Source organism: Castanea sativa, chromosome 1 (genome assembly GCF_040712315.1).
Source record: "Castanea sativa cultivar Marrone di Chiusa Pesio chromosome 1, ASM4071231v1".
NCBI classification, from domain to species: domain Eukaryota; kingdom Viridiplantae; phylum Streptophyta; class Magnoliopsida; order Fagales; family Fagaceae; genus Castanea; species Castanea sativa.
The window spans coordinates 54,298,286-54,325,110 of NC_134013.1; the positions used below are offsets into that span (position 1 = coordinate 54,298,286).

The following is a 26,825-nucleotide window of genomic DNA, read 5'->3' on the forward strand; positions in this document are numbered from 1 at the left end:
TCGCCTCCAATAGTCTGGCATCAGGATTATTTGTTAACGTTCAAAATTTTATAATTTAAGTTGTTAAAATAGATAAAGTAATATTTTAATATTTTTTTAAATTTTTTACCGTAAATGCTCATGCTCTTAGGATTGCTCTCTTCCCACCTCAAAACCCAGCTACTACCACAACCGCTTGGTAATAGCAGGGGAAAGCTTAATTGAAGTGGAAGCAATTGGAAATGAGCTTACAGGTATTACGGTCTACCATTGTCAAAATCCATGGATCATTTTGTGGCGAGCCTAACAAATAGATTTGCACCTTTTCAAGAATCTAACCAGAAATCAAGGCCATCCAAAAAATTTTTAGATTGTAACCAAGAAATAAAACCTTATAATTTGTGTTTTTCATTCCACTACAATGTAATTTCGAATTTCTAAAAAAAAAAATGAAAATGAATTTCATTTACTTTTCTCATTTTCTTATTTTTAATTTTAAGCCCTTAATTATAAACACAAGTCACAACAATTTCTACCTAAATATATAAAACCATCGGCATACCAATCCTGATTCTTTTAACAAAGTGGATATTCTAATTATTCATAAAAAATAAAAATAAAAAAAGTGAATATTCAAAAAATTCAGTTACGTTAGCAGTTAGCTCACTTCATTAAAAAAAATGGTACGTGGTGCAGGTCCGGGTCAGCCGCATTGAGAATTTGAGATTCGCACCATTCAACGACAACAACAGCACTAGCACGAGCATTGTCTATTAATAAAATATTAAGTCTTGTTGGAGTCGACCAGTGGTCAGGTTGAGGAATCTTGGTCTTGCTGCTGCTGCTGCTGCTACTCAGGGCCAGATCTTCACTTCATCATTTCCTTCTTCTCCGTTTGGCCCCATCACCATCAGGTACATTTACTAGTTCCTCCTTTGGCCTTTGTTTAATACAATCACATATTAGATTAACCAGAATATGATAAGAACAAAAAAAAAAAGTAACTAAATGTGTATATACACGGTGCATACTCATATTAGTTTCGTGAATGATTGATGCATTTTTGAAGTTTTGAACTTAATACACTCGCACCAGGCTGAACTTAATGTTAGCGGCATATTTTATGTAATTGACTAATCCTTTGACAAAATACACTTTACTTGTAATTGAGTAGATCTATGATAGGTTTAAGACTTCAAGAAATATGTTGTTTAAGCCAAGTGTTGAAGCCATGAAGATCTGACTAAGAAACAAGTGAAGAAGAGTTGTTCATTAAAACTCAATAGAAGTCTCAACAGAATCCTTTCTATCGAGATTTAATGTTGTTCTATCGAGATTTAATATTAAAACTTGACAGAAGCTCGACACAAACTGTTTTTGTCGAGACTTACGAAATCAGAAATTTCAGATCTGATTTTTGGTCCATGCTAAAATATTTGTATAGGATTTCTTCTCTCACAACTATAGACATATATAAAATTTATTTTAAAGGCCGTCATGCATGCAGATAGCGACGTAGTTCATCATTCTCTATGAAGAAGCTACTATGTTTTTAAACCAAGGGTTTTGTAACCAAGAAACTTCCTGATTTTCATTGTTGATGAAGTGAAGAACTTTGCAGCCAACATCTTCTTCAAGTTGGTGAGTTAGTCACGTACTGGGATCCGTGCATCATTGGTTCACGTATTGAGATTCGTGCATTGAACGGAAAGATTGCCACTACAATACAAGTCCAATTGGGTATTGGAGTAAGGGTTCAACTGTAGGTTGGTATTTTGGGATAGGCCAAAGGGTTTGGTAAGATTCATTATACTTGCGATTGATAATAGTGGATTCTTGGGAGTGGTGACCTTAAAATCACCCGATGGGATTTGCCTCGGTGGTTTTCCCCATTCAAAAACAAATCATCTGTGTCAAATTTATTTTCTGCTGCATTTAGTTTAGTTGGTGATTTGTTTGTGCTACCACGTCATTGCATGTAATTGAACCTAATTAAGTAACTTGGGTATTTAATTAATTTGCAAAGAGTCAATCCATTTTTGCCCGATCACTTAAGAGACTAAAATTTAAACTTTAGAGACTAAAATCGATTACAAGCTAAACTTAAGGGACCAACAATGGATTTAATCCTTAAATACTATCCTTTTGTCTATATGGGTAAAGAAAGAGTTTCTCGTATGATTGTCGGTCCCGTAGCTCATGAGCAGGTTTAATCCTCGAAGTTTAAAGTGATCGCTTTTAGTTCACAACAAACAAATTTAAAGTGATCGCTTTTAGTCCCAAAAGCTGTGATCTGGACTAAATTTAAGGGACCAACCATTTATTTAAACCTTTAGATTTCGCTTTCCGTCTATATGGGAAAAGAGATAGTTTCTTATATGATGTTTATACAAATGATAAATATCTGAGAGTGATGAACCATTGCCTGCTTAAATCTTTATTCAGCATTATCATCCTCTGCTGTGTTGTTTGGAAAAGTAGAAATTGAGAAGAGAACAGGGGAGAATACTAATACTACATGTCGGGGAAGGATTACTAATGCAAATTTTGGCTTGCAGAAGGAAGAGGCTTAGTAGGAAGTTGGTTGGTGAAAGGTTGATATCTAAAATGGCTGACCAAGAACAAAAGGCAGTCACTGCAGATGTCTCCTCAGGGGATATGATTTTTCAACCTATATTGGAGGATGGAGTCTTTCGATTTGATTGTCCTCCAAATGATAGAGATGCAGCATATCCTAGTTTATCTTTTGTAAACAGCAAGGATAGGGAAACACCCATTATGAGTCACAAGGCGCCCTTATACACTCCGACATTTGAATGTCTTCTTGAAAAGCAGATTGTTAAAATCGAGGTCAGTTCCTTCATTGCTTTCTTTGATTTGGTTCTCCACATTTCTTTTTATCTCTTTTCTAATGCAATTTCAAGTCTTGCATTATTCCTATTAATTGATACAATGGAATTTTCTTCTAATGTAGCTTCCTTCTGGTACCTCCTTCTATGGAACTGGAGAAGTTAGTGGACAACTTGAACGGACTGGAAATAGAGTAAGTCAATTTGTTTGATATTCCATCCATGAAAGCTCTATATTTGCTCTACAAATATTGAGCAGTTGCCTTTCTTTAAGGTTTTTGCTTGGAACACGGATGCATGGGGTTATGGTCCAGGAACTACATCCTTGTACCAGTCTCATCCTTGGGTGATAGCTGTTCTGCTCAATGGGGAGGCACTCGGGGTGCTTGCTGACACAACACAACGCTGTGAGGTACTGTGACAATTGAATATATGGAAATAAAACTTTCTGAAATCTTTATAGTTATACTTTATAGTTTTTTACGTATCTATTGGTTGCGCGTATCTTTTCATAAACAGATTGACCTGAGGAAAGAATCGAGGATACAGTTTGTTGCTCCATCCTCATATCCTGTTATTACATTTGGTCCATTTCCTTCACCCACTGCTGTCTTGATAGCTTTATCTCATGCAATTGGTAATTTCTGAATCCATCTTAGCTATTATTTCTTTAGTCCTCTTTATGTATAATTTCAATTAATTTAATGTGGCCACAATTATCAAATTGATGACAGAAGAGCCTAAAATTCAATGGTTGAGGTGTCTTATACCGCATAGTATTAGTCTACTTAGTTCTAGTGTGCTTTACTCAATGATCATATATTGCTACTTGTCTTCTAATATTTTCTTTACTTCTAATTGTGAGACTCCATTAAAATTTCAACAGTGTGAGTCTTCTAGAAGGCAGTTTTTTTTCTTTAATGTTTTTGTGTCATATTATTTTTTCGGCAAGAACTAAGATCTACTTGGATATATGTATCCAATCTTTGTATTTGTGTCTTGTTCATGAAGAAACAAAATTACATTGTTAACGGTAACCATTTGACTACCACACAATGCAACCAGTATCTACTGACTTGTCCATTATTCTTAAAAATTATCATTTTGGTAGTGACTTATATATGCTGAATAACTGATTATTTTTCCTTCAGGATCTGTATTTATGCCTCCAAAGTGGTCCCTCGGCTATCAACAATGTCGTTTTAGCTATGATTCAGACAAGAGAGTCCTTGAGGTTAGTAATTTCTAGTTTGCTCAAGTTAATGCCAGCCTCTCTCCTTCGTGCATGCATTTGTACATGCATGCTTGCAGTAAATCATGTTCAAGCACAACATCAGTTCTCTTAATTTTTTAAGTTTTTTATTTCCCAAGTGATATATGTGAATAAGCTTGACTATACTGTGAAGACTACAGTATATTATCAAAATTCTTGATTTATTCTCTAAATCTTTTCTAAGGAGAAAGCAAAATGCTCATATTGGTTACTTCATTGTTTTACAATCATGGACCCTCTATGGACGATTCTATTTTGAACATTATTATAATTTTTTTTTTTCTTCATTATTGAACACCTTACTTTTGCAGATTTCCAGAACATTCCGGGAGAAAGGTATACCTTGTGACGTAATATGGATGGATATCGATTACATGGATGGTTTTCGGTGTTTCACCTTTGACAAGGCATGTCCTCCTTTAGTGTCTTCTGTATGACAATTCCATAGGCATAAATTATTAGCTATCTCAGTTGAATTTAGTCACATATTGTTTTGTTCCTTGGAAATGGATTGGCTGTTCTTGATTAAATCTATACCCTTTTTCTTGATGTGGAAAAATGAATCAATATGTTGCTTTTACCTTCTTCTTTTTTTGGGTTTTGCTCCCCAACAAATTCTGAAGTTTATCCATTTTTTCTTCAGTCATTCAGTAATGGAATGATAAATCATGGTTCTTTTACTTGAGTAATCCATTGCTTGTGGCTATTTCCTTTTTGTGTTTGTTATTTACAATAATCTAATTGAACTGATAAATACATTTAGTGCTTTCCTAGTAGGTTCTATCTTGTGCTACACACTACTACAAAAAGTATTTAATTACAAAAAGTAGTTTGTATTGTGACTTGGAAATGAATTAGCCATCTTGCATGAAATCTTTCACATCATTTTTGACATGAACAATAAATCATTATGGTATCTGTCAGGACCGTTTCCCAAATCCAAAATCTTTGGTAGATGATCTTCACCAGAATGGTTTTAAAGCTATCTGGATGCTTGACCCAGGGATCAAGCACGAAGAGGGTTATTTTATCTATGACAGCGGTTCAAAAAGTGATGTCTGGACTCAAAAAGCTGATGGAAGTCCTTTTGTTGGTATATCTTCTTCATTCACTAGTACTTAATTTTGGCAGTTGATGTGTTAAAATATTCCAATCCAATTTCAGGGGAGGTGTGGCCTGGACCCTGTGTTTTTCCTGACTTTACACAGTCAAAAGTTCGTTCCTGGTGGGCTAGTTTAGTTAAAGATTTCACATCTAATGGTGTTGATGGTATATGGAATGATATGAATGAACCAGCTGTTTTTAAGGTAATTCAATAATTCTTTTTAGTACTTGAATCTTTCATTGTTATTTGATCTAATTATTTTTCTTTGCAGGCTGTAACAAAAACGATGCCTGAAAGTAATATTCATAGGGGAGATGATGAGCTTGGAGGTTGTCAAAATCACTCTTATTATCACAATGTATTACTCTGTAACCCTAGCCTTTTGCTTTTTCCATGTTACATGCTTGTCAAACCTTGTTTGTATTTGCTGTCGGAATGCGTTTGAAATGAATTGCTTTGGTCCCATAGGATCCTTTCTATGAACTAGACTGGCATAGCAAAATATGAACTTCTCTCAGATAAGGGTTTGGCTATTACAGGTGTATGGCATGCTGATGGCAAGATCAACATATGAAGGCATGAAGCTGGCTAATGAAAATAAGCGTCCTTTTGTCCTCACCAGGGCTGGGTTTATTGGTAGCCAAAGATATGCTGCAACATGGACAGGAGATAACCTTTCAAATTGGGAGCATCTTCATATGAGTATATCCATGGTACTTCAATTGGTAAGCAATTAGGAGTTCACACTTATTTAAAGAAAAAAAAAAGTGATCTTTGCAGTCTGTGCTGTTTGCCTGAAACAAAATGGGACACTTGAATTCACTTTTGTGCCTTCTTGTGTAATTTATGCTTTTGCCATTCCTGCCAACTTTCCACAAATCTTTTCTTTCATCCAGTGGTCTTGTGGAGAACTTTGGGGCTGTCTACATTGTCGTATGTGCATGGGAAATCAAACTCATTGATGCAGCCATGAAAAATAAGGGTCAAGTTGCTAATCTTAGGATAATTTTGGGTTTTGTCGAGTTAAATGCTTTTTATTTATGGGACTTACATGCAATGTTGGATTGAGACAAGTCTTAAATGGTTTGAAGTTAAGTCATTAGGAGTCTAGGGCTACAACATTTTCCTAATTTGGATTACTGGTTTGAAAGTTGTAGGTGTATCTTATGAGCAGGGAAGATCTGGCATATAATTTTACTTTTATGGTTATTGACTTGATTGTGTTTGGTCTAAGAGTATTCTAATTTTGGATTTCTAATAGTGCTAAGAACTATTCTGTTTGTTTCAATTTAGGAGTCCTGTCCAAGAAAGTTAAGGAAGAGAAATTTTTATGAATATGCTTTTTTGAATATCTTAAATTTATTTATCCCAAATTTAATTTAGATATTTTTCCTTTCGTCCTTTTCTTGGTTCAGTTTTGGACACAATGAAATGTTTTTCATTTCCAGATAATACTTCGGATAAGTGTATTCATGTTCAACTTTTTGTAGTATTCCTGTACTCTAACTCTGGTTTTAGCTTGTTTTCAGGGACTTAGTGGTCAGCCATTTTCAGGACCTGATATCGGTGGGTTTGTTGGAAATGCAACACCCCAGCTTTTTGGAAGGTGGATGGGTGTAAGTGTTATGTTTCCTTTTTGCCGTGGGCATTCTGAAGCTGACACGATTGACCATGAACCCTGGTCTTTCGGGGAAGAGGTTTGTCCTCCTTTAGCAATACAACAATAACTTATGTTGAGTATGTGAATGAGCCTTTTTAACTTATTGATGATCAAAGTGCATCATAGTACCACTTCATTAAATGCAGACATTTATTTTTGTTATAACAACATATGATAACTGATAAATTATCAATAGTCCCAAAAACTTAAGCTGTTAGGAAATAAAGAATTTAATCATTATGTGGGCCCAATATCCCTAGGTTTGAACTCAGGATCACTTGCTCTTATTCCATGATAAAATATTGATTATACCAAAAGCTTAATCTGTTAGAAAATTGTGAATTTAAAACTTAACCATTAACTAAGAGATTTTTATATTCAACATATTTATGCCTAGTTTTTCAGCTGTTTCTAGTTCCTATTTTGGGTTTGAAGGGATCATCATGCAGTAAATAGAATATGAGTCAGGTTAGAGTATGTTCAATGTCATTTGAGTTTTCTTTCTGGTCGTTTGGGTGAGAGGTTAGCCTATTTGCAATCATCTCAAAAATGTTAGGAGGTGGTTGGGGTAGGGCCATAGGTCCCGATATTTCTAAATGGAGCCATATCTTTGTGGTATCTATATTGAATACTAATAGCTCTTGGATACTTCCTGATATATATTTTATTTCATAGACGTACCCAAAATTTTAGAATGATATTTACATCTTTTAAAAAATGTATACGCTATGCCTTGGATGCTCTTGGACATGTGGAAATGCAATAAATACCTTGAGTAGAATGAATCATGTGTTTTCAAGCTACAGTTTTCCACCTGAATTTTGAGTGAGCGGTATACTGCATAGTTTGGAACTATTAAAGCGCATGCATTTATGTATATTGTATATGGAGAGCTTAAATCCAATCAGACTAAACTATTGGAATTTGGAAATGACTTTTTGAAGTCGTATATTTAGGCACTATTGATTGCCACCTATTAATTTGTTGTAAAGTTCTTTAAATTCATGTTATTCTGTTGTGGCCACAATTTAGTTCAGAACTTACTTCAATTTTGTTCATTAGTGTGAAGAAATTTGCCGCCTAGCTTTGAAAAGGCGTTACCGCTTTCTGCCACACATATACACTCTTTTTTTTAAGGCTCATACAATTGGTACTCCAGTGGCAATGCCTACTTTTTTTGCTGGTGGGTTCTTGTGCTGTTTAATAAGAAATTCCATTTGATGGAATTTGTGAAATTGATTACTTTATTCATGGGGTTTGATCTGTGTGAATTCCTTTTGCAGATCCAAAAGATCCCAACTTAAGGAAGCTTGCAAATTCTTTTCTTCTGGGACCAATTTTAGTCTATGCAAGGTTTTCATCTATTCCTTCACAGATAGATTATTTATTGGGTGATTGTAGAATGTATTCATATGTGTTTATATGGTTCAGTTTCTTGCTCATTCTGCTACTTGGATTAGTATAGTTAACATACACTTTGTTTCTTGCAGATTAACATTTAACTTTGCATCTAGTATACTTCCCGTGTACTTGGTGTATTCTTTGTTGTAATAGAATTGATTACTTATAAAAATAATAATAATAATTAGAACTTCTAGAATCTTTGAACCTTAATGAAAGAATTTTCTAAATATAATGCTGGGTGGCTGTCTTCAGTAAGTTGGATGGCCAAACATTGTCTTATTTCTCATTAATACATCCATCCAATGGCATACCATACTATTTTCACAATCTTTATTCCAGATACCTCATTCCTAACAAGGTCAATACCTAATTTCATTTTTACGAAGCCTTATTGTGTAGCGACCATTACAATTAGAAATTACTACTACTCACTTTTATACTTTAGATTCCTGTGATATCTATGATTCTTATCTGTTGCACTTAACTTCATCCAATTTTATACGACATATATTATTTGCACTGCTGAGGAAAATAAAAAAAGAAAATGTGAATGTGATGTTATGACCCCCTTGATTTTGAATATTTAATTTTAAGCCTTTACCACATAAAGGTCTATTTTGTGCTCTCTGGTTTATTGGTATACATTTTTTGTTTTCTGTTGCTGAATACCTATACATTTGGCCCATACAGTTTGTACTAACATCCTTGACATATTTGATTAGCACTATGCCTGGTCAGGGTTTGGATAAATTGGACTGTACATTGCCTAAGGGAATTTGGCTGAGGTTTGACTTTGATGATTCGCATCCGGTATCTTTTACTTCACTTCTTGCCTCCTTTTTTTTGTGCAGTAAAATGTTTTGTATTGTTGGTTTCTCATTTTAATTTTTTGTGGACATGTCAGGATTTGCCAGCATTATATTTACAAGGTGGATCAGTTATACCTTTGGGTCTACCTCATCAGCATGTTGGTGAATCTAAACCTTCAGATGACTTGACACTTCTTGTGGCTTTAGATGAACATGGTAAGTTTGGTGCTTTCAATATTTTTAGGAATGATATGTAAATTTTTCACTTGCTGATCCTGTTGTTTCAAGCTTCAACTGGCTATTCACCAATTCAGGCCATGTTCTGAAGCCTGCTTGTTTACCTGAGCTGTTTTAAGTCCGAGTTTTCTGTCCACAGTATTCAATCTTGCATGGACTGTTTAAAATGATAGATTGGCTATAAAGACATCATTGTATGGTCTAAGGACGTACTTCTCTTTTTATTTACAGGGAAAGCTGAAGGTTTTCTGTTTGAAGACGATGGTGATGGATATGAATTCACTAAAGGTGGATATTTGTTGACACACTATGTTGCTGAACTTCAATCATCAGTTGTTACTGTGAGAGTTTCCAAGACTGAAGGATTATGGAAGAGGCCAAAGCGTCGTACGCATGTGCAGCTATTGCTTGGTGGAGGTGCAATGGTATGTCTTCTTTTTTTGGAGGGACAAGGCTGTACATTCTTGAGACATGCATATGGTAGTAAACCAACATAGGTAGTCCTCTGCTTTATTTTTATTTGTTGATTTTTTCAAATCTGGGTACCTTCAACAGCTTGATACGTGGGGCATGGATGGAGAAGTGCTGCAAATTATGATGCCTTCAGAACAAGAAGTGTATAAGTTGGTTTCTACCAGTGAAAAGTATTACAAGACTTGTTTGGGTAATACAGCTTCTGCAAGGCGGTGTGCTAGCTCACATTTTTTTGGTTACATGTGCATATTAGTCTTGCTAAGTGATAATATGCTTCTGAACAATTAGTCTTTATCTGAACCTTCTGCTACGAGGAAATTTAAAATTTTGGGTTGGCTATGTATTATATATATAGTGATTTCTTGTGTTTGTACATAGGCTTTCAGACATTTTTTTCCTAGAGTTCTTGCAAGATATATATTATAATTTCTTGTGTCTAGATATAGGTTTTCAGACATGTTTGTCCCTCAGTTCTTGCCAATATTCTTCTCACTGACCCCCACCCTCTGTTTTATTTTTGGGCGCGGGTATTTGGGTGTATGAGGTGCATGATTTGCATTTTTGTCTTGCATTCTTTTTCTAAAGAGCATCGAATACTATTTGTACACTTCTTGTCACAAAAAGAATTTTTTTACAATTCTTTAATTTTTATTGGTTGTCATACTTTTTGCTGATGAAGTAGGTTGTTAATTGCAGAAAATGCTAATCGCATTCCAGAAATCGAAGAGGTTTCTGCACAAAAGGGAGTAGAACTTTCAAGGACTCCTATTGAACTGAACAATGGTTATTGGATTCTAAAAGTAGTTCCATGGATTGGGGGTAGAATTATTTCCATGATGCACCTTCCCTCAGGTAATTCTTTTGAATTGGCACAAGCTCAATATTTTTGAATTTGTTCCATGATAATATTTGAGAATAATAGCTCTGATTTTAGAATCAATTGATTCAGAGCCATATTCAGGGATGGCTGCACCTTGAGATAACATGATACTTGATGTTTGTATTAAGGAATATACAGGACGACCTTAAAAGAATTGGTATGGTATTTTTTGGAGGAAGGCAATAGATTATGATTTGTCAGCAATTATTACAATCAATATTATACCTTACATATTTAACTATTTGCATGGGCACTACTACCAAGGCACTCTCAGTTGTAGGATATTACAAAATGGTGTTATCCTGGTTTAGTGCCCAATAAGTTTTCTAGTCAACTAAGCATTCTGCGATCTTATAGGAAAAAATTCTGTGCCTTTTCTGCATTTTGTTGTTGTGAGCTTCTGTGTTGCATATGATCATGTTCAACAAATCCTCTAAGAAACTCCTTATTAGGTCTGTACTTTCAGTAAAGTAAATATTGATAGGTACAATTTGTTTTTTATTGAATATGAATTGAGTATCAAAGAACCATTTAATTTTCCTTTCTCTAATAGCAAGTTTGTAAGATGCTAAGTAATTTTTGTTGGTTTACATCACACCTCAATTATGAAGTCTCCCCAATCCCAACCTATTTGGCACTTTCTAAAGATTAAATTAGCTTAATAAGTCTCATGTTAAATGGAGAGCACAGTCACTGCTGATCAAATGGTTCATTTGATGTATATTATATCATGTCGTATATATTGTAATCATGGTTACTAGGTCATCTTAAGTATGCTAATTTATATTGTTGTAATATGCAGTAACCACTCTTTATGGGTAATGCTTCATTTCTCCTCCTTGTAATCATGAATGTAGGAATGCAATGGCTTCACAGCAGGATTGATATCGATGGTTATGAAGAGTATAGTGGCACTGAGTACCGGTCTGCTGGATGTTCTGAGGAATACAATGTCATTGAGTGAGTTGCTAACCTATTTTTTAGGAACGGTCTTTATCGGAGAAGCATAAGTTTAAATGATCCATATAGAATATAAAAATTATGTCTATATAATTACTTTCTAAATGTAAGTAGTCACTCCAATGTTTGTCAAGGATCTGATGCATGAATCAGCAGCTAACTCTTATTATTAATGATATGTTTGTGTTAGCATGGTTGTGTTATGTGGTAAAATAACTTGGATATAGAATCTTTCGCTTGGATCTAGATACTCTTCTATTAGGTCCAGGATCTCCTGCTTTGATATCATTTGATGCAGTGGATGAAGCTTAGATATGGATGTGGTTCGGAAGTTACGTTTCTTGCTAATTGACATTATCAAAAATGTTATGAAGAAATGCCAGTAGTAAAGCTGCATATTATAGCAAAGAGAGGAACAAGATTGAAGTTGAACTATAGATATAAATCTCTAGCTTTAGGGGACCAAAGAAATATTCCAAATTTGGATTGAATTCAGTTTTGCCAGGATCTCTGCAAGGAAAGCAAGTCAATTGGGTATTGGAAGTGTTGGAAATCATGAAGGAATTTTTCTTTTGCTTCCTTTTTGAGATCATTGGTGATGGGTTGCACCAGCAAGGATGGACAACATCTTTAGAACTCAACTGCTGATTATCTGAGGAAAAGAAACATTATTTTAGTGAGTTGGTATTGTTTGTGTAAATGGGTTGGGGAGACAGTTGAAATTCCCCTTTTGCCAAAGAATTGTGGGATATGGTTTTGGCTCTATTTGGAGTTCAGTGGTGATGGCTTGGGGGCTTATAGATTTATTTGATTGCTGGCAAAGCAGATTTGGGAGACATCAGAATTGTGAGATTTGGAAAGCCATCCCTTATTGCTTGATGTGCTTCCTTTGGCGGGAAAGAAATGCTAGAAATTTTGAGGGTTGTGAACAAGCATAAAATTTCACTCTCAGGACTTTGTGTGAATGGATGACAGCATCAAGAATCTTTCCTTTCTCCAACTTATTAGAATTTTTAGATCATTGTACTTTTAGAGCTTAGTTGTGACATAGATCTAGTATACGCCCTATGTACTTGGTTCATTCAATTTCTCTTAATAAAAATTATTATTTATAAAAAAAAATTGACATTTTGAGAGAGTCCATGGGACCAATGGAGATGGATTTAGAATGCTAAGGTACCTTGAAAGGTTGCTTTCTTCGCTTGGGAAGCAGAATTTGGTAAAATTTTGATAGTGGGTAATCTCTGGAAGTGAAGTATGGTAATAATAGATTGGTGCTATAGTTCAAGAATAGTGGGGAGTCAGTTGAGCACCTTCTACTTCATTGTTCAATAGCTTGAGATATTTGGTCGTTTGTTTTTTTTCTTATTTGAAGTAGTTTTGGTTATACCAAAGACTGCAGCAAATGCTAGAGTGTCAACAGCACAAACAATCCAAGATATGGAAAGCGGTTCCATTTTGCGTCTTGTGGATAATTTGGAGAGAAAGAAACAATAGAATTTTTTATGGTGTTGAACAATGCAATCATTTCATTGAACAATATTTTGTGGGATTCCCTAGCTTATTTTTTTGCGTTGCTGCCTCAGAAGGAGGGTTGGTATTAGTAGCATTATTGCCACAGTTCTTTTTTTTTTTTTCCCTTGGAATACTTGTATAATTCCATTTATTCTTTAAGTTTTATTTCTCTGTAGGCGTAAACTTGAGCATGCAGGAGAGGAGGAATCAGTTATGTTAGAAGGTGATATTGGTGGTGGATTGGCGCTTCAACGGAAAATATATATTCCAAAGAATGATCCCAAGGTTTTCCGAATTGACTCTAGCATTGTTGCCCGTAAAGTTGGTGCTGGTTCTGGTGGGTTTTCAAGGTGAAAATTACTGTCTTTTCTCTTTTCCTTTTTGGCCTGTCAAGAATTTTGGTAGTGTTTCTAACACTCTGATGGAATTGTGAATATTCATATGTTTTTCCCTTTTGAATTGCTTGATATATTTATCCTCCCAAGTCACTTGGTTAATGTTGCCTAGTTGATCTTGGTGCTAACAGTTATCTAATTGCTGCAACAATATTGTCAAATTTACATGCTTTCGTGTGCGCACCTTGTTTGTCTTTTAAGGCTATAACAGCAAACTTAAAAGACAAACAAGGTGTGCACACGTAAGCATGTAAATTTGACAATATTCTGTTTGTCAAATTTACATGCTTTCGTGTGCACACCTTGTTTGATAAAGGTTCCTTGTGAGAAATACGCTAGGGTTTGTTGAAGATGAGATTAGAGTTTTGGTTATGCATGAGAATGATGAATGGGCAGTGGCTCTTTCGAGAGATTTACCTTCTCCAAGATGAGATTGCTTCGAGGGAATCTCTACCTCCAAGCAAGATTACAATAGTGAGAGCAACAGCAAGTCTATTATTCCACTTGATGAATGAAATGGAAATTACAAGTCTATTTATAATTGGCCGACTTGGCTCAAGATTATTGGCTAACTAATTTAACATATGATCATTTGGATTTACACGTGTTTAATGTGCTTAAATCCTAACTAACTCAAGCTAGTCTATCTAGTAATAACTAACTTGTAATTAACTTCTATTTATGTGCACTCTTGAAATCACATCCATCTAAGCCCTTGATTGTCAACTCAAGGCTGAACCACTTGCATGGGAGTGGGGAAGCTGCCGCGTGAAAATGTAAGCTCTCAGAGCAAGGAGTGCCATTCGGCACTTTGTGGGGGAAGAGAACTGCCGAATGGAACTCCCTGAGTGCTGATCGGCATTCTAGGGTCTTCCCTAAGTGCTGATTGACAGTTAGGAACAGTTAGGGTCAGAAGCTCTAAGTCTTGAGTTTCTGTTTTATTTGCGACCCAAGACCTTTTGAAAAACTCAGATTGATACTCTGACTATCAAACCCAAAATCTTTAACTGTCAGGAAGTGACCTAACAATGTGGAACAAAGTGTACACTAACAAGCTAGATCTGTCATGGTGGTCTGGTTCTATTAACCCAGTTTGTGATAGCATGTGCACAGTTTGCAGTTTGCATAGCATTTCATTGTGGATGTTGTGGTGCTGTGGTTGTTGAACAGGAGTGCATTTCTCAAAGGTTTAGGATTTGAAGGTCAACTTGTTCTCCATGATTATCCACATGTTACAAGACAGAGCCTCCTAAACCTGCATAAAGCCTGCTGCTTGGTGCAATATGCCAGAGCTTCTGTTGGGCTGTATGAGCCTTTTTAAGCAGCTAATCATATAACATTAGGGGATACAAAAGGTTAAAAGAAATGGTGATTTGATTGAACCCCCCCCCCCCCCCCCCAAAAAAAAAAAAAAGATTACCTACAATAGGTGTATATATCCATGGTTAGATTACATTTTTCTTTTACCTTTCATGTTTGCAAAATTTAGAAAATGATCAAAGATCAATAACTATGTCATCTATTAAATGATTGAATTTCAAGTTTATGTGTATATATATTATTATATATATAAAAGCTGAAGCGTAACATTTATTGTCGCTACGCTCCAGTTGAGCCACATCATCACTATGTCACAAACTTTTTTTTTTTTTTTTTCCTTTTTTTTTTTTGGGTTTCTACTTCACACATTCTCTTTAATCAATCTCATTTTCTCTCTCTCAACTCATCATCTTCCCATCAAACAAACGGCTAATGTTTAATGGCTTTCCCATTGAATCCAAATTGCTTTCAATTCAGCAATCTCTCTCTCTCTCTCTCTCTCTCTCTCTCTCTAACTTATCATCTCCCCATCAAAACATTGCCTCCCTTTAGATTTAAAACCCACCAATTTAATTTTTTATATATAGATTTTGAAAGTCTATTTGAGGTCACCAAATTACAACTAGAATTGGAAACTTTACTTGAGGTCAGTTTTTCTTTTTCTTCCCTTGAACGTCTTTGCTTTTCTGCTACAATTTTTATGGTTTGTATAGCTTTCTTTCCACCCAATAAGTCACCAAATTACAACTAGAATTGGAAAGTATGTTTGAGGTCAGTTTATCTTTTTCTTCCCTTCAACTTCTTTGCTTTTTTGTTGCAATTTTTATGGTTTGTAGTTTGTATTGGATTTTCTATTCCGGGGTTGCAAGTACCATGTTTCTTTTTTCTCTTTTTCAATTTTAAATTGATAGTTTACTTCTTTGTATTCATATTCACAATTTTTCTTTACATAATCACGTTTTACCCATTAAATTTTTTTGTATCTAAAGAATTGGAATGCATTTTTTTTTGTTTTAGTACATGACAATTTTCCTCCCATTTGTTTATTTTATTTTCTAAATGGCTTTGTAATTTTTTAAAACTAAATAATACATAAATTCTTGCTAATTTTCTTTTAATCTCATCAAAATTTATGCTAATTTTTAACTTATTAGGATAACTTGGAAAAGGAAACAAAATATTATGATTGATAAGTATGGACCGTATGATCCTCTTTTTCTTTGTATTTGGGATTATAACTCAGCTTTATATGATTATTTTCTTTTCTTTTTTTTTGAAAAATTATTGTGTAAAGGTTTGTATTGGATTCTCTTTTCCAAGGTTTCTTTTTTTTTCTTTTTCTTTTTTCTTTTTTTTTTTTTTTTAAATTTTCAATTGATAGTCTATTTCTTTATATTCATGTTTACAGTTTTTCTTTAAATAATTGCGTTATACCCATTAAAATTATTTGTGTCTAAATAATTGGAATGCGTTTTATTGATTTAGTACATGATCATTTGCCTCTCATTTGTTTATTTTATTTTCTAAACGGCTTTGTAATTTTTAAAATACTACATAAATTCTTGCTAATGTTCTTTTAATCTCATCTAAATCTTTGCTAATTTCTAACTTCTTAGTTCTTAGGATAACTTGGAAGAGGAAACAAAATATTATGATCAATAGGTATGGATTTTATGATGTTCCTCTTTTTCTTTGTATTTGGGATTATAACTTAGCTTTATATGGTTATTTTTATTTATTTTTCCGCAAATTATGACGTAAATTATATTATCGTAAGTCAAACATACTAAAGTTTTTTTATATATAAAAAATATATAATCTCTAATTCTTACCATTTATCTTCTCAAAAAAAGAATCTACAATTTAAAATTTTTAAGATTTTTTTTTTTTATACAAGATAGAAATTCTACTCTAGCCTAATCTAAGTGTATATGTGTATGAAACTTTCTCCTGAAAACTTGAACTCCGACCCTTGCCCCTCACACTCTACAAGTATATCACACCAAGGGTGTGCGGTGGTAAAGAAATAACTTTTGGACGCTGTGAGGGTCAATTTTTGGACGGTGTCCAGGCCCAAATTTAAGCAAGGACGCCAGGCCCTCTTGTTGTAGTTTGAAGGGACTGGGCTTGGTTCACCGCAGCTAAATGGGCTGTTTACAAAACTAAGTGATGCACAGGGCAAGACTCCTGCAATACGTACACACTAGCAAACGAGAATATGTATTGAGCAACAAGAAAACAGCAAAGGAAGACAAGATTATAACAATAAAATACAGAGTAATTGTTCGGGATCCTCAAATCAATAAGAACTAATCCATTAATTTTTCTTAGTTATGGATTACAAATTTCGCTCATTAAGACGTAATACAAGGTCTAAATAAGCTCAAAAATTACAGACTTAGATGACTATTTAAGCCTTTAAGACTTGCAAAGTTTGAATCCTTTTGAATCCAAGTATGTACTACAGTGGCTGTTTCTGGGATACCGGGAGATATTCCCCTGTTTTCTTTGAATTTTACAGAGCTTTTTCTTAATGATTCTGTCTGATTTCCTTCTTGTTATGCAATGGAGTATTTTTCCTTTCCCTTTACTTTCATAGGTCCTGCATAAGATACACAATACACATATCTTCAAATAATTGTTAGTTTCTTAGATTAGGATAATGCATTTTAATAAATATACATATACGTAAGTGAATTTCATGAGAATAATTCAGCCACGAGGATCCTGGCCCCAATTCTCACAGACTTAGTGCTTTTGCACAAGACTTGTGGAATTTGGAACTCAAGTCCAAGTGGCTTTGCTTGGGCATTACCATCCAAGATAGTTAGGTGAGGAGGATTTTTGTGGGAGAGAGTGATAGCTGATGTGTGCATGTTTTTGGCTTATATTTCTTTGGAGGCTAAGTGATATTTCGAATAAACTCAAGGAAATAGGACAAATTCCTACTCCTTGGCTCTCTCTTTTATTTTCTTCTTTCTCTTCCTTGCTGGGCTTTTAAAGCTCTAAGAATATGTGTTTTAAAACTCTAAAATTTTCCCCTGAATACCCATTTTTCTCCTATCTGAATCCATTTTTTCTACTATGCGTTGTATTCTTTTTATAGCAGATCTGGTCTAGGACCCCGGGAGAGGACGTGCTAGGTTTTCTAGGTAAAACTACGTCCTTTGTGACCTGAAAATGTGCATTGGGCAGACGTTTAGCTTATTTAGCCAATTATAACTCAAAAGGGACATTTGACTTTAGCTATAAATGCAAAATTCCCTCTGCAAAAGTCAAAGGAACGGGTGGGCTGCTCAATGTATTGTCACAGCTTTGTTGAAAATGACATAGCAGACCTAGTCTGGTACCCCGGGAGGTCTGCTGGGTAAAATTACGTCCTTTGTGACCTGAAAATGTGCATTGGGCAGAGGTTTAGCTTATTTAGGCAATTATAACTCAAAATGGGCATTTGACTTTAGCTATAAATGCAAGATTCCTTCTTGGAAAGTTAAATGGAATGTCTGGGCTGCTCGGTGTACTGTGACAACTTTGTTGAAAATGACAATTGAGAGGAAATTGTGGGGAGGTGTCATGCACAGGAAGGAACTGAGCTTTCCATTGGTTCATGCATTCCAAGCAAATATATGAACCAAGGGAAAGCTTTGGGATCCTCCTTTCACCATAAATCACTCCCCTACCGACCAAACTATTCCTCCCTTACTATCCACTCGGGATCCCACGGGCTTGGACCATGGGTTATAAAGATAATACCTGGTTTTTTGCTGGATTTTTAATGGGTTATTCTTTGCTGGAAATCTGAACATACATAGGGCCTTGATGTTGATTTTTCTTGCTGCATATCCTCTGGCCTGACTGAGATCTTTGCTGCATGTCCTTTGGTCTGATCGAGATCCTTGCTACATGTCCTCTGGCCGGGATCCTTGTCTGAGATCCTCTTCTTTTTTTCTTTTCTTTTTTTATTATTATTTCTTTCTTTTTTCTTCTTTTTGGGATTTTGGGCCTTCATGGTCCTTCTTAGCTTCATGAATTGGGTTTTCTTTTGTTAAAGCCCATGGTCTTTCCTTACTTTTCGTGGAATGAGTTTTCTTGTGAAATTTTGGCCCTCAACAGACGCTTACAATGTTTAACTATTGCATCCATTTTATGACTATGGACATGCATGCATTTATGTTTTCCATGGTAATACTAATGTTCATTACTTTGGAATTAAAGAATTCTCTTAATTGAAGCATATACCTCAATGGGATCTCATTCTTAAGAAATCCTGAAACTTAATCCAATCATGCTAACCAATATATATAAACAAATAGAATGATTTTGTAGAGTCCAACACAAATTAAATCTTATTACCTTAGTTAGCTTAATTAAACTTATCTAATTCTCTTGAGGGAAAAAAAAAACCTTAAACTTATTTCTTATATCTTATTCTGAGTTCAATTTGGCTATGATATGTTGCGCTTCAATCCACCATACTCCTTAATTTTACATAAATATGATAGAAATAATATTTAGATACCTACAATAGGAAATCAACTAAGAATTTCTTTTGTACTTAAAAAAAATCTTAAATGCATACTACAAATTCCACTATTATAATAATTCTTAAATAATATATACTTAAATATTCACCATTAGCTCTTTTAGATACGTAATAAATTTTTTCCCCTAAAGTGGGGATAATCTTCTTTTTAAAATTATTCCTAAGAGGCATTTTTTTTTTTTTTTGAAACTAAAAAGTCTTTTTTTTTTTTTAGGGGAGGGGGGGGGGGGGGTGGAAGTAACCTAATAAAGCCAAGAGTTAAAACAATTAATTTCTATGTACAATTTCCCCTCTGGTATAATTTGGGGAAAAAGTCATTCCCTACCTATATATTCCCTATCTAATTGAAAAAAAGAAACCATAAAATTCTCATTTATGAAGGAAAGTCTCAAATTTTTCATAAACTTATATAGTAGCCCAAAAGTCCTTTATTTAGACTTATTATTATATTACCACATTGGATTTGATGAGTTTTTATTATTATTTTTTTACAAGAACACATATATATATATATATATATATATCATCGCATTAACTATGCAATTTACCAGCTGTAAATACATTTTTCAATTACCAAAACATACAAAGTCTCTTCATCTTCCCTAACCTTCCCCTACCTCAACACTTATGTATAGTATATACCTTTTCCCCTTCCCCTACATAATTTTTATATTTATATATGTTCTCTTTTAATCTTTCTTAAAACCAATAAGCATAGTATTTGTGAAGGAAATTTTTTAATTTATAGAAATAAAGAGTATTAATATAGACAAAAACAAATATGGACATATATAAACAATTATACTGTGAATATGTTTGCTTTCCCCTACCCATTTTATGTCATTTATTGATTGACTAAGGTCAACTATAAATTTAACTTCCTTAGTTTTTCACATTTTTTAAATTGTATGGAAAGTAAAAATAGAAATCTGTATATGTTTTGAGGAGAAAATTTTTTCTAATAGTTAATTCTCATGTATGAGTTTAGTGATTATGAAAATATAAATTGTTATAACTTTGTTTAATAGTTCTTATGTGATAAAATGGAAACAAAGTTTGAATAAATTGCTCATTAACTTCTCAAAAAATGCAAAATAATGTTAGCTCTCATATGAACCTTTAAGATTCATTTTTATGTTCTAATAAAAATCATACATTTTCCATTTTTTAAATGTGTTGTATTTTGATGCATATCTCACCATATTATAATGTATTATAAATATTGTCATATAAAATAATTGAAAGTAAAATGCAACATGTTTCATTGCCAAAAAATATATATACTTATACAACGTAATCACATTATTGTGTGATGAGTTTGGGACTATTACTTATAATTTTCTACTACTATTCTCATTCTTTACTTGGCAAAAAAGAATATGTCAAATTTTCCCGCGCATTGCGCGGTTTGCGACTAGTTTTAAAATAATGCATAAAAGATGAGTTTCTGAATTAAATAATAAATAACATCTAATTGTCACAAAATTTGATTTGTGTGTTAAGAATATAGAGAACATGTAATATAGCGGTGTGAGATTTAAACTTTTTTTATCCATTGAAAATTTATTAGGCTGTGTAACATTACTTAAAGTAGGGCTGTCCATGGAAAACCGATACCCGACCCACTCGCAAAAATTGTCCGACCTGGCCGACCTGACACTGGTGACGGTCGGCGGCGGGTCTCCGCTTCCAGAACCCGTAAACGGCACGTCGATTGGCGGGTTTTCTCCCCCAAAATCCAAAAAACCCAACAGACCGCCAAAAGCCCATAATCCGGCGAAAAATTTCAAAATCCGGCAAGCAAAACCCAGATTCCGGCGAGCAAAACCCAAATTCCGGCAAGAAATTTCCAGATCTCGGCGAAAAAATCTAGATTCAAGCAATATTTCACGTAGATCTGACGAAATTTTGACCGGATCTAGCAAAATCTCATCGAATCCGGTGAGATTATCGCCGGACCTGGGTTTTTCTCGCAATTTCCTTACCATTTTCTCAGAGCTATGACGTCAACCGATCCGTTCGCCACCCATTGAAGTCTGACCCGGACCAACCCATTTACTCCAGCGGTCGGCGGCGGATGAGTTTTTCCAAATCCGATTCCGTCGGGTCGGTCCAAGTTGGGCACAAACTCGACCCAAACCGACCCGTGTACAGCCCTAACTTAAAGTTACTTCATTAACTTAAAGTTACTTCATGAGTAAGTTGATCTTGACCCTTTTTATATATATATATATATATAATAGCGAATTTAATTAATAAATGAAGACTCAAAATATATTGGTGTCGAAGAACAAGTGTGAGTTGGTGGGTTTATTGATGTCGGCAGTTTAGGACTGTCAAGAAGTCGGGTTTGAACTCTGCTATGTAAACCAATTTGGAGATTGATGGCTATCATCAGTTGTAGAAGTTTCTTCTTCTTCTTCTTCTTCTCTCTCTCTCTCTCTCTCTAATTTTTATTTTGAACGGTTGGTTGAGTGGGTAGGTCTCACCTGGTTCTCAGTGTGTTGGATGGGCTTGACAAGCTTGGATGTTTGGATTTTATTATTGATGGTTGCGGCTTGAGCTTGTGGTGTTCAGATTGTGTGATTTGAGGCTTCTGATGACTGAGGTAACAAATAACAAGCTATGCAACACAGAGTTGCAAAGGGCGTGTCTGACACTATTTTTGGGGCCTTTAGGTAGAGTTTCAAGGATCACAACAAAGAATGAAAGATACGATGTAATCAATTAAATTAAATTCATAAATAAAATCCAAATGAAATTAATATTACAGATCTATGAAGAAAATTAGCAACATTCTTGTTTGGCTTTTAATCAGCATTGTCATTCAACAAAGCTCTCTTGGCTAGCAGTTTTTCTTATCCCTTTACTGTAACCAACTTTTTAGATGGAAAGATTTTGATACATTTAATTTCATCATACTTGATGATTCTAACTTTGACTCTTCATCTTTTTTACTCTATTTCTGTCTTTGAATTCATGCATAATTCTTGGTTTTGCTTTTGTGTTGTAGACTTGTTTGCTTGAGAGTACACCCTACATTTGGTCTCTTGCACCCAACAGAATCGTTTGTGTCATTTACTTCCATTGATGGGTCCAAGCATGAAGTGTGGCCAGTATCTGGGGAGCAGTTTTATGAAGGGAATCTACTTCCTAATGGTATTTGTTTTTTTTTTTTTTTTGGTGCACTTTAATATCTTCAATGCCATTATAGTGAAAACTTAAAGCTATTTTATTGTGTTGAGGGTATGAAAATCTCTTTGGGAATAAAATAAATGGAGGACATGTTTTCCTTTCAAAATCTGGTTATTTCTTTTCATATGAGAACTCAACGCTTTGATGTAAAATGTTCTGATTTTTTTTTCCCAATAATGTTTTTAGAATTTTTATTTTATTTTTTAAAACTATAAGTGATTCTCTAGCTTTTAATCAAACAAACAAATGCATGAGTAGATGTCTTCCAGCTCCTATAAATTTTATACTGGAGTTACTTTTTGCATGGCAATGTTTGAAGCTGGGATTTCCAAACCTAAATTGAATCTTTAAGGAATTTTATTTTTTTTCTCATAGCCAGTCCAAGTCTAGAAAAGGGATGGTTGTGGTAGGTTGAAGGCCAACATAAAAAATTGGTTACTTCTCTTATAATTGGGTCCATTTTAGATAGAAGTTGGTGTCCCTTACTAACAAAGCGTTGCATTGGGCTTTGAAGTTCGGATGTAGTGAAAAGTGAGCAAGAGTTAGCTAGGTCTAGCTGGGGCATTCCCTGTAAGCAGCACATTACATCACGCCATGGTGTAGTGAGTGGCAAGGGTTCTTGCACTTTATGCATGGGTGAGGGTAAAAGGATTTAGTTCAAGACAATAAGATTTGTTTTGTAACTTGGAATGTAGAGTTTTTAACAGGGAAACTAATGGAAATGATAGAGACAATTTGTAGGAGAATAATAAGCATAGTGAGGTTACTGAAAACTAAGTGCATAGGTGAGAAATCTAGAGGAATTGAACATATAGGATCTAAACAATGGTATACAATAAAAGACAGATAGAAATGGGAATAGAATTTGCAATGACGTATAATCTTATATTTGCAAACACTTGCTTTAAGAAAATGGATTCACACTTAATTACTTTCAAAAGTAGGACAAACATTGGTCAAATAGATTTCATCCTTAAAAAGTTGATAGTATATATTGTAAATAATGCAAGATGATACTAGGAGAGAGTATAACCACTCAGACTTAGATTGGTGGTACTAGATATTTGTATTAGAAGATTGAAAAGAAGAGATATTAGAAAGAGTAACACAAGAATTAGGTGGTGGGGTTTGAAGGGAGAGCAACAAGTTAAAGATAGAATGATTGAAAGCAAGTGAGACTTAGACGAACTTTTTGATAGGATGTGGAATGAAATGACCAGTTGTATTAAAAGAGTGCCTAAAGAAGTTATCGGAGAATATAAAGGATGTATGATATTGACCACAAAGACTTGGTGGTAGAGGTCCCAGCAGCATTGGGAAAAGTGAGTGAACTATACAAATCTACCTAGATGTAGAGACAATGTCGCTTATGTAAGTTTGGTAAAAGTAGAAATAAAGATGAAATAGTTACTTGGATGGTCGAGAGATACCAAAGAGTGAGTGTTTTGATATGTTGAATTTGTGATTCATAAAGATGGACAGATTGAAGGAAATGTGAATCATAGGATAAGGGCATGGTGGATGAAGTGGGGAAATGTATTTGGAGTATTGTGTGATAGTAAATTTCCCACTAAATTAAGTACAAAGTTTTTTAAGAGTGTTATAAGATCAATTATGCTATGTGGTATTGAATATAGAACTATTAAGAAGTAACAGGTTATTTATGAAAAAAAGTTAATAAATAAGAAGTAACAGGTCATGTCATCAAATAAAAGTACTTGAAATGAGAATGTTAAGATATTGGAAATATAAAGAAACATAGGATACGAAGTGAAGAAATTCGTTTAAAGAAAGTGATCGCTCTTATTGATAAAAAGACGAGGGACAGTTGCTAGAGATTGTTTGGTCATGTGCAAAAGAGAGTGATTAATGCACCAATGTTAAAGAGTCTCTTGATTTAAGTTGGGTAAAGAGGAAGAGAAAGTTATAAACTAATGTTTTTAGAAGTAGTAGAAAGGACCTATTAATTAAAATAGTGATGCAAAATATGATGTTGAATGGGATAGAATGACAAAGAAGAATACATGTCGCCAACACTGATTAGTTTGTTGAGGATCTATAGTTGATCCAAGGTTTTGGGGCTAAAGCTTTGTTGTTGTTAAGTTTCTGAATAAAGCTGTGTTGCCAGAAATATTAGACTAATAACTTGAAGAAAGGATGTCAGTTGTAGTTTTTATCCGTCTCCATTGTGGACAATAGTCATCAAATTGGGTGTGGATGCTTGGATCTGGATGAAGAAATCAAAATATGAATTTCAAGTCTTAGAAAGAGCTTAGAGCTTAAAGAAGGAACGGCACATTGGCTGCTTTGTTCAGCTGTAGGCTTGAGTCATTAGAGGGTCTTGAAGTAAGGATGAGTCAGTTATGCAGATCTAGACAAAGTATGGTATTTACAAACCTAAAGCCTTTTATTTTTCTTATATAAAAAAGAAAACCCTAAGAGTTAGGACTTATTCTCCGGAATATCGTTACACTTAGTTACACATATAATTATTATGTCAGAAATTGATAATGTTTGGTTTGGAAATATAAGCTATGCTCTATGCTTACCACGGTAGAAACTCATTACTCAGTTGATGGAACTGAGACAAGATATGCACTTTGTTTCCAAGTGTTATAATTATATGTCCCACGATTAATCCTAGATTACTTGCCCAAAAATATCTAAGATTACAGTGGATGAACAGCAACGAATTTGATCCACTCAACAATAGAAGAAACTGGTATAAAATGAGCATAAACTACATATTCATTGAGTATCTGTAAATCATAATGGGTATTGTAGATATCCTTCTATATAAATGCTCTTTACACATTTTAAGGTAGGACCAATTCAATCTGTAGTTAATGACTGCCATTACCGTCATATATCCAAAGATTGCCAATACAAGTTTTATAAGTTATTGCTTTCTCTTCTCTGAAATATATTTTCTCAGTTCACATTTTTTTTAAGAAGCTGCAACTACTTTGAAAAGCTATCCTAGTGCTTCTTCTTAAAAGCCACCAAAAAAGTCTAAGCCACTTCTCAAAATTGGCAGAAAACTAATGCACTATTCAGCTTTTTAAAGTCTGAAGAAACCCTTAAGAAACTGCGAAAATCTCCGTTATTGGGCCTGATTTGTTTATTAGTTAACTCAGTTTATAGAAATTATTTTCCTATCATATTGATCAAAAGTTGGTTTCTAACTTTCCATTGCCGTTGTTTTTTCAGGTGAATGGATAATTATTGATAAATGTCTGAGCTTGGGGCTAGTCAATCGGTTTAATGTCAAAGAGGTTTTCAAGTGTCTCATCCATTGGGGAACTGGGACAGTTAATTTGGAGTTGTGGTCAGAAGATAGACCTGTTTCAAATCAATCACCTCTTAGGATCTCCCATGAGTACGAGGTGATAGAAATCCCAAAATTGTGATCCAACATATAGATTATAGTGTTGCTATCAGAAGATTCTGTATAATAAAACTTTTTTAAGTATGTCTCGTATAGGGATCAAGTGATAGCACAGCAATAATTACATTTTGTTATCTGCCTATTTTATTTATTTATTTATTATTATTATTTTTTTTAAATTATGACTTTTGTAACAAGCTTGAAATCAAACTTATATGGTGTCTTAGAGCAAACACATCAGTTCATGTAAAAATTTCCTCTATTTTACACAAAAAACTCCTTTTAAAATTTTGCACATTCACTTTTACAAATTACCCACATCAGTTCATCTATCCTACTCCCTCTATTAATTAAATAATAATTTTTTCACTTTTTTTATTAATTTCCTCAACTAACCCACGCGCGTCTTTATTTCATTTCTTCTTTTCTTCCGTTCTGATTAATTTCTCTCTCTCTCTCTGTCTCTCTCTTTCTCTTCATTTCTTCTCTTCATTTCTCACTCTCTCTACCCAGATCATCTCTCTCACTCTCTCTCTACCCAGATCAAAGCTCGATCCGAGCTCCGATCCAGCGGTCCGAGCGCGATCGGAGCTCCGATCCAGCGGTCCGAGCGCGATCACGAGCTCCGATCCAGCGCTCCGAGCGCGATCCGAGCTCCGATCCAGCGCTCCGAGCGCGATCCGAGCTCCGATCCAGCGCTCGGAGCGCGATCCGAGCTCCGATCCAGCGCTCCGAGCGCGATCGCGAGCTCCGATCCAGCGCTCCGATCGCCGATCCTCGCTCCGATCCAGCGTCCGCCTGCCCCGATCCCCGGAAATACCCACGAGCTTCGACCAGTC

The 26,825-nt window shown here is 34.7% G+C and overlaps 1 protein-coding gene across 2 annotated transcripts; it reads left to right on the plus strand.

Annotated features, from left to right (window-relative positions):
* The first annotated feature begins 851 nt into the window (after positions 1–851).
* On the plus strand, positions 852–26,165 carry LOC142644252 (uncharacterized). 2 transcript variants are annotated; one of them, XM_075818911.1, is made up of 23 exons: positions 852–893; positions 2,538–2,829; positions 2,954–3,022; positions 3,103–3,240; positions 3,348–3,465; positions 3,980–4,062; positions 4,413–4,508; positions 5,026–5,194; positions 5,266–5,408; positions 5,478–5,564; positions 5,746–5,931; positions 6,736–6,903; positions 7,929–8,049; positions 8,150–8,219; positions 8,993–9,080; positions 9,175–9,295; positions 9,548–9,741; positions 9,872–9,980; positions 10,487–10,642; positions 11,528–11,630; positions 13,322–13,495; positions 22,417–22,562; positions 25,809–26,165. In XM_075818911.1, exons 2-23 carry the CDS (start codon positions 2,587–2,589, stop codon positions 26,006–26,008), a joined length of 2,982 nt encoding a protein of 993 aa, XP_075675026.1. In that variant the 5' UTR covers positions 852–893; positions 2,538–2,586; the 3' UTR covers positions 26,009–26,165. The 2 variants fall into 2 exon arrangements, with proteins under 2 accessions (XP_075675026.1, XP_075675019.1); XM_075818904.1 differs by lacking the exon at positions 852–893 and having other exon boundaries at positions 2,314–2,829.
* The last annotated feature ends 660 nt before the right edge of the window (positions 26,166–26,825 follow it).

Excerpts from the sequence above, each read along its gene's own strand:
- LOC142644252 (XM_075818904.1), top strand. The coding sequence starts at position 2,518 with ATGCAAATTTTGGCTTGCAGAAGGAAGAGGCTTAGTAGGAAGTTGGTT. Across the intron at positions 5,409-5,477 it reads ATGAACCAGCTGTTTTTAAG|GCTGTAACAAAAACGATGCC; the intron begins GTAATTCAATAA and ends TTTTCTTTGCAG. Across the intron at positions 5,565-5,745 it reads ATCACTCTTATTATCACAAT|GTGTATGGCATGCTGATGGC; the intron begins GTATTACTCTGT and ends TGGCTATTACAG.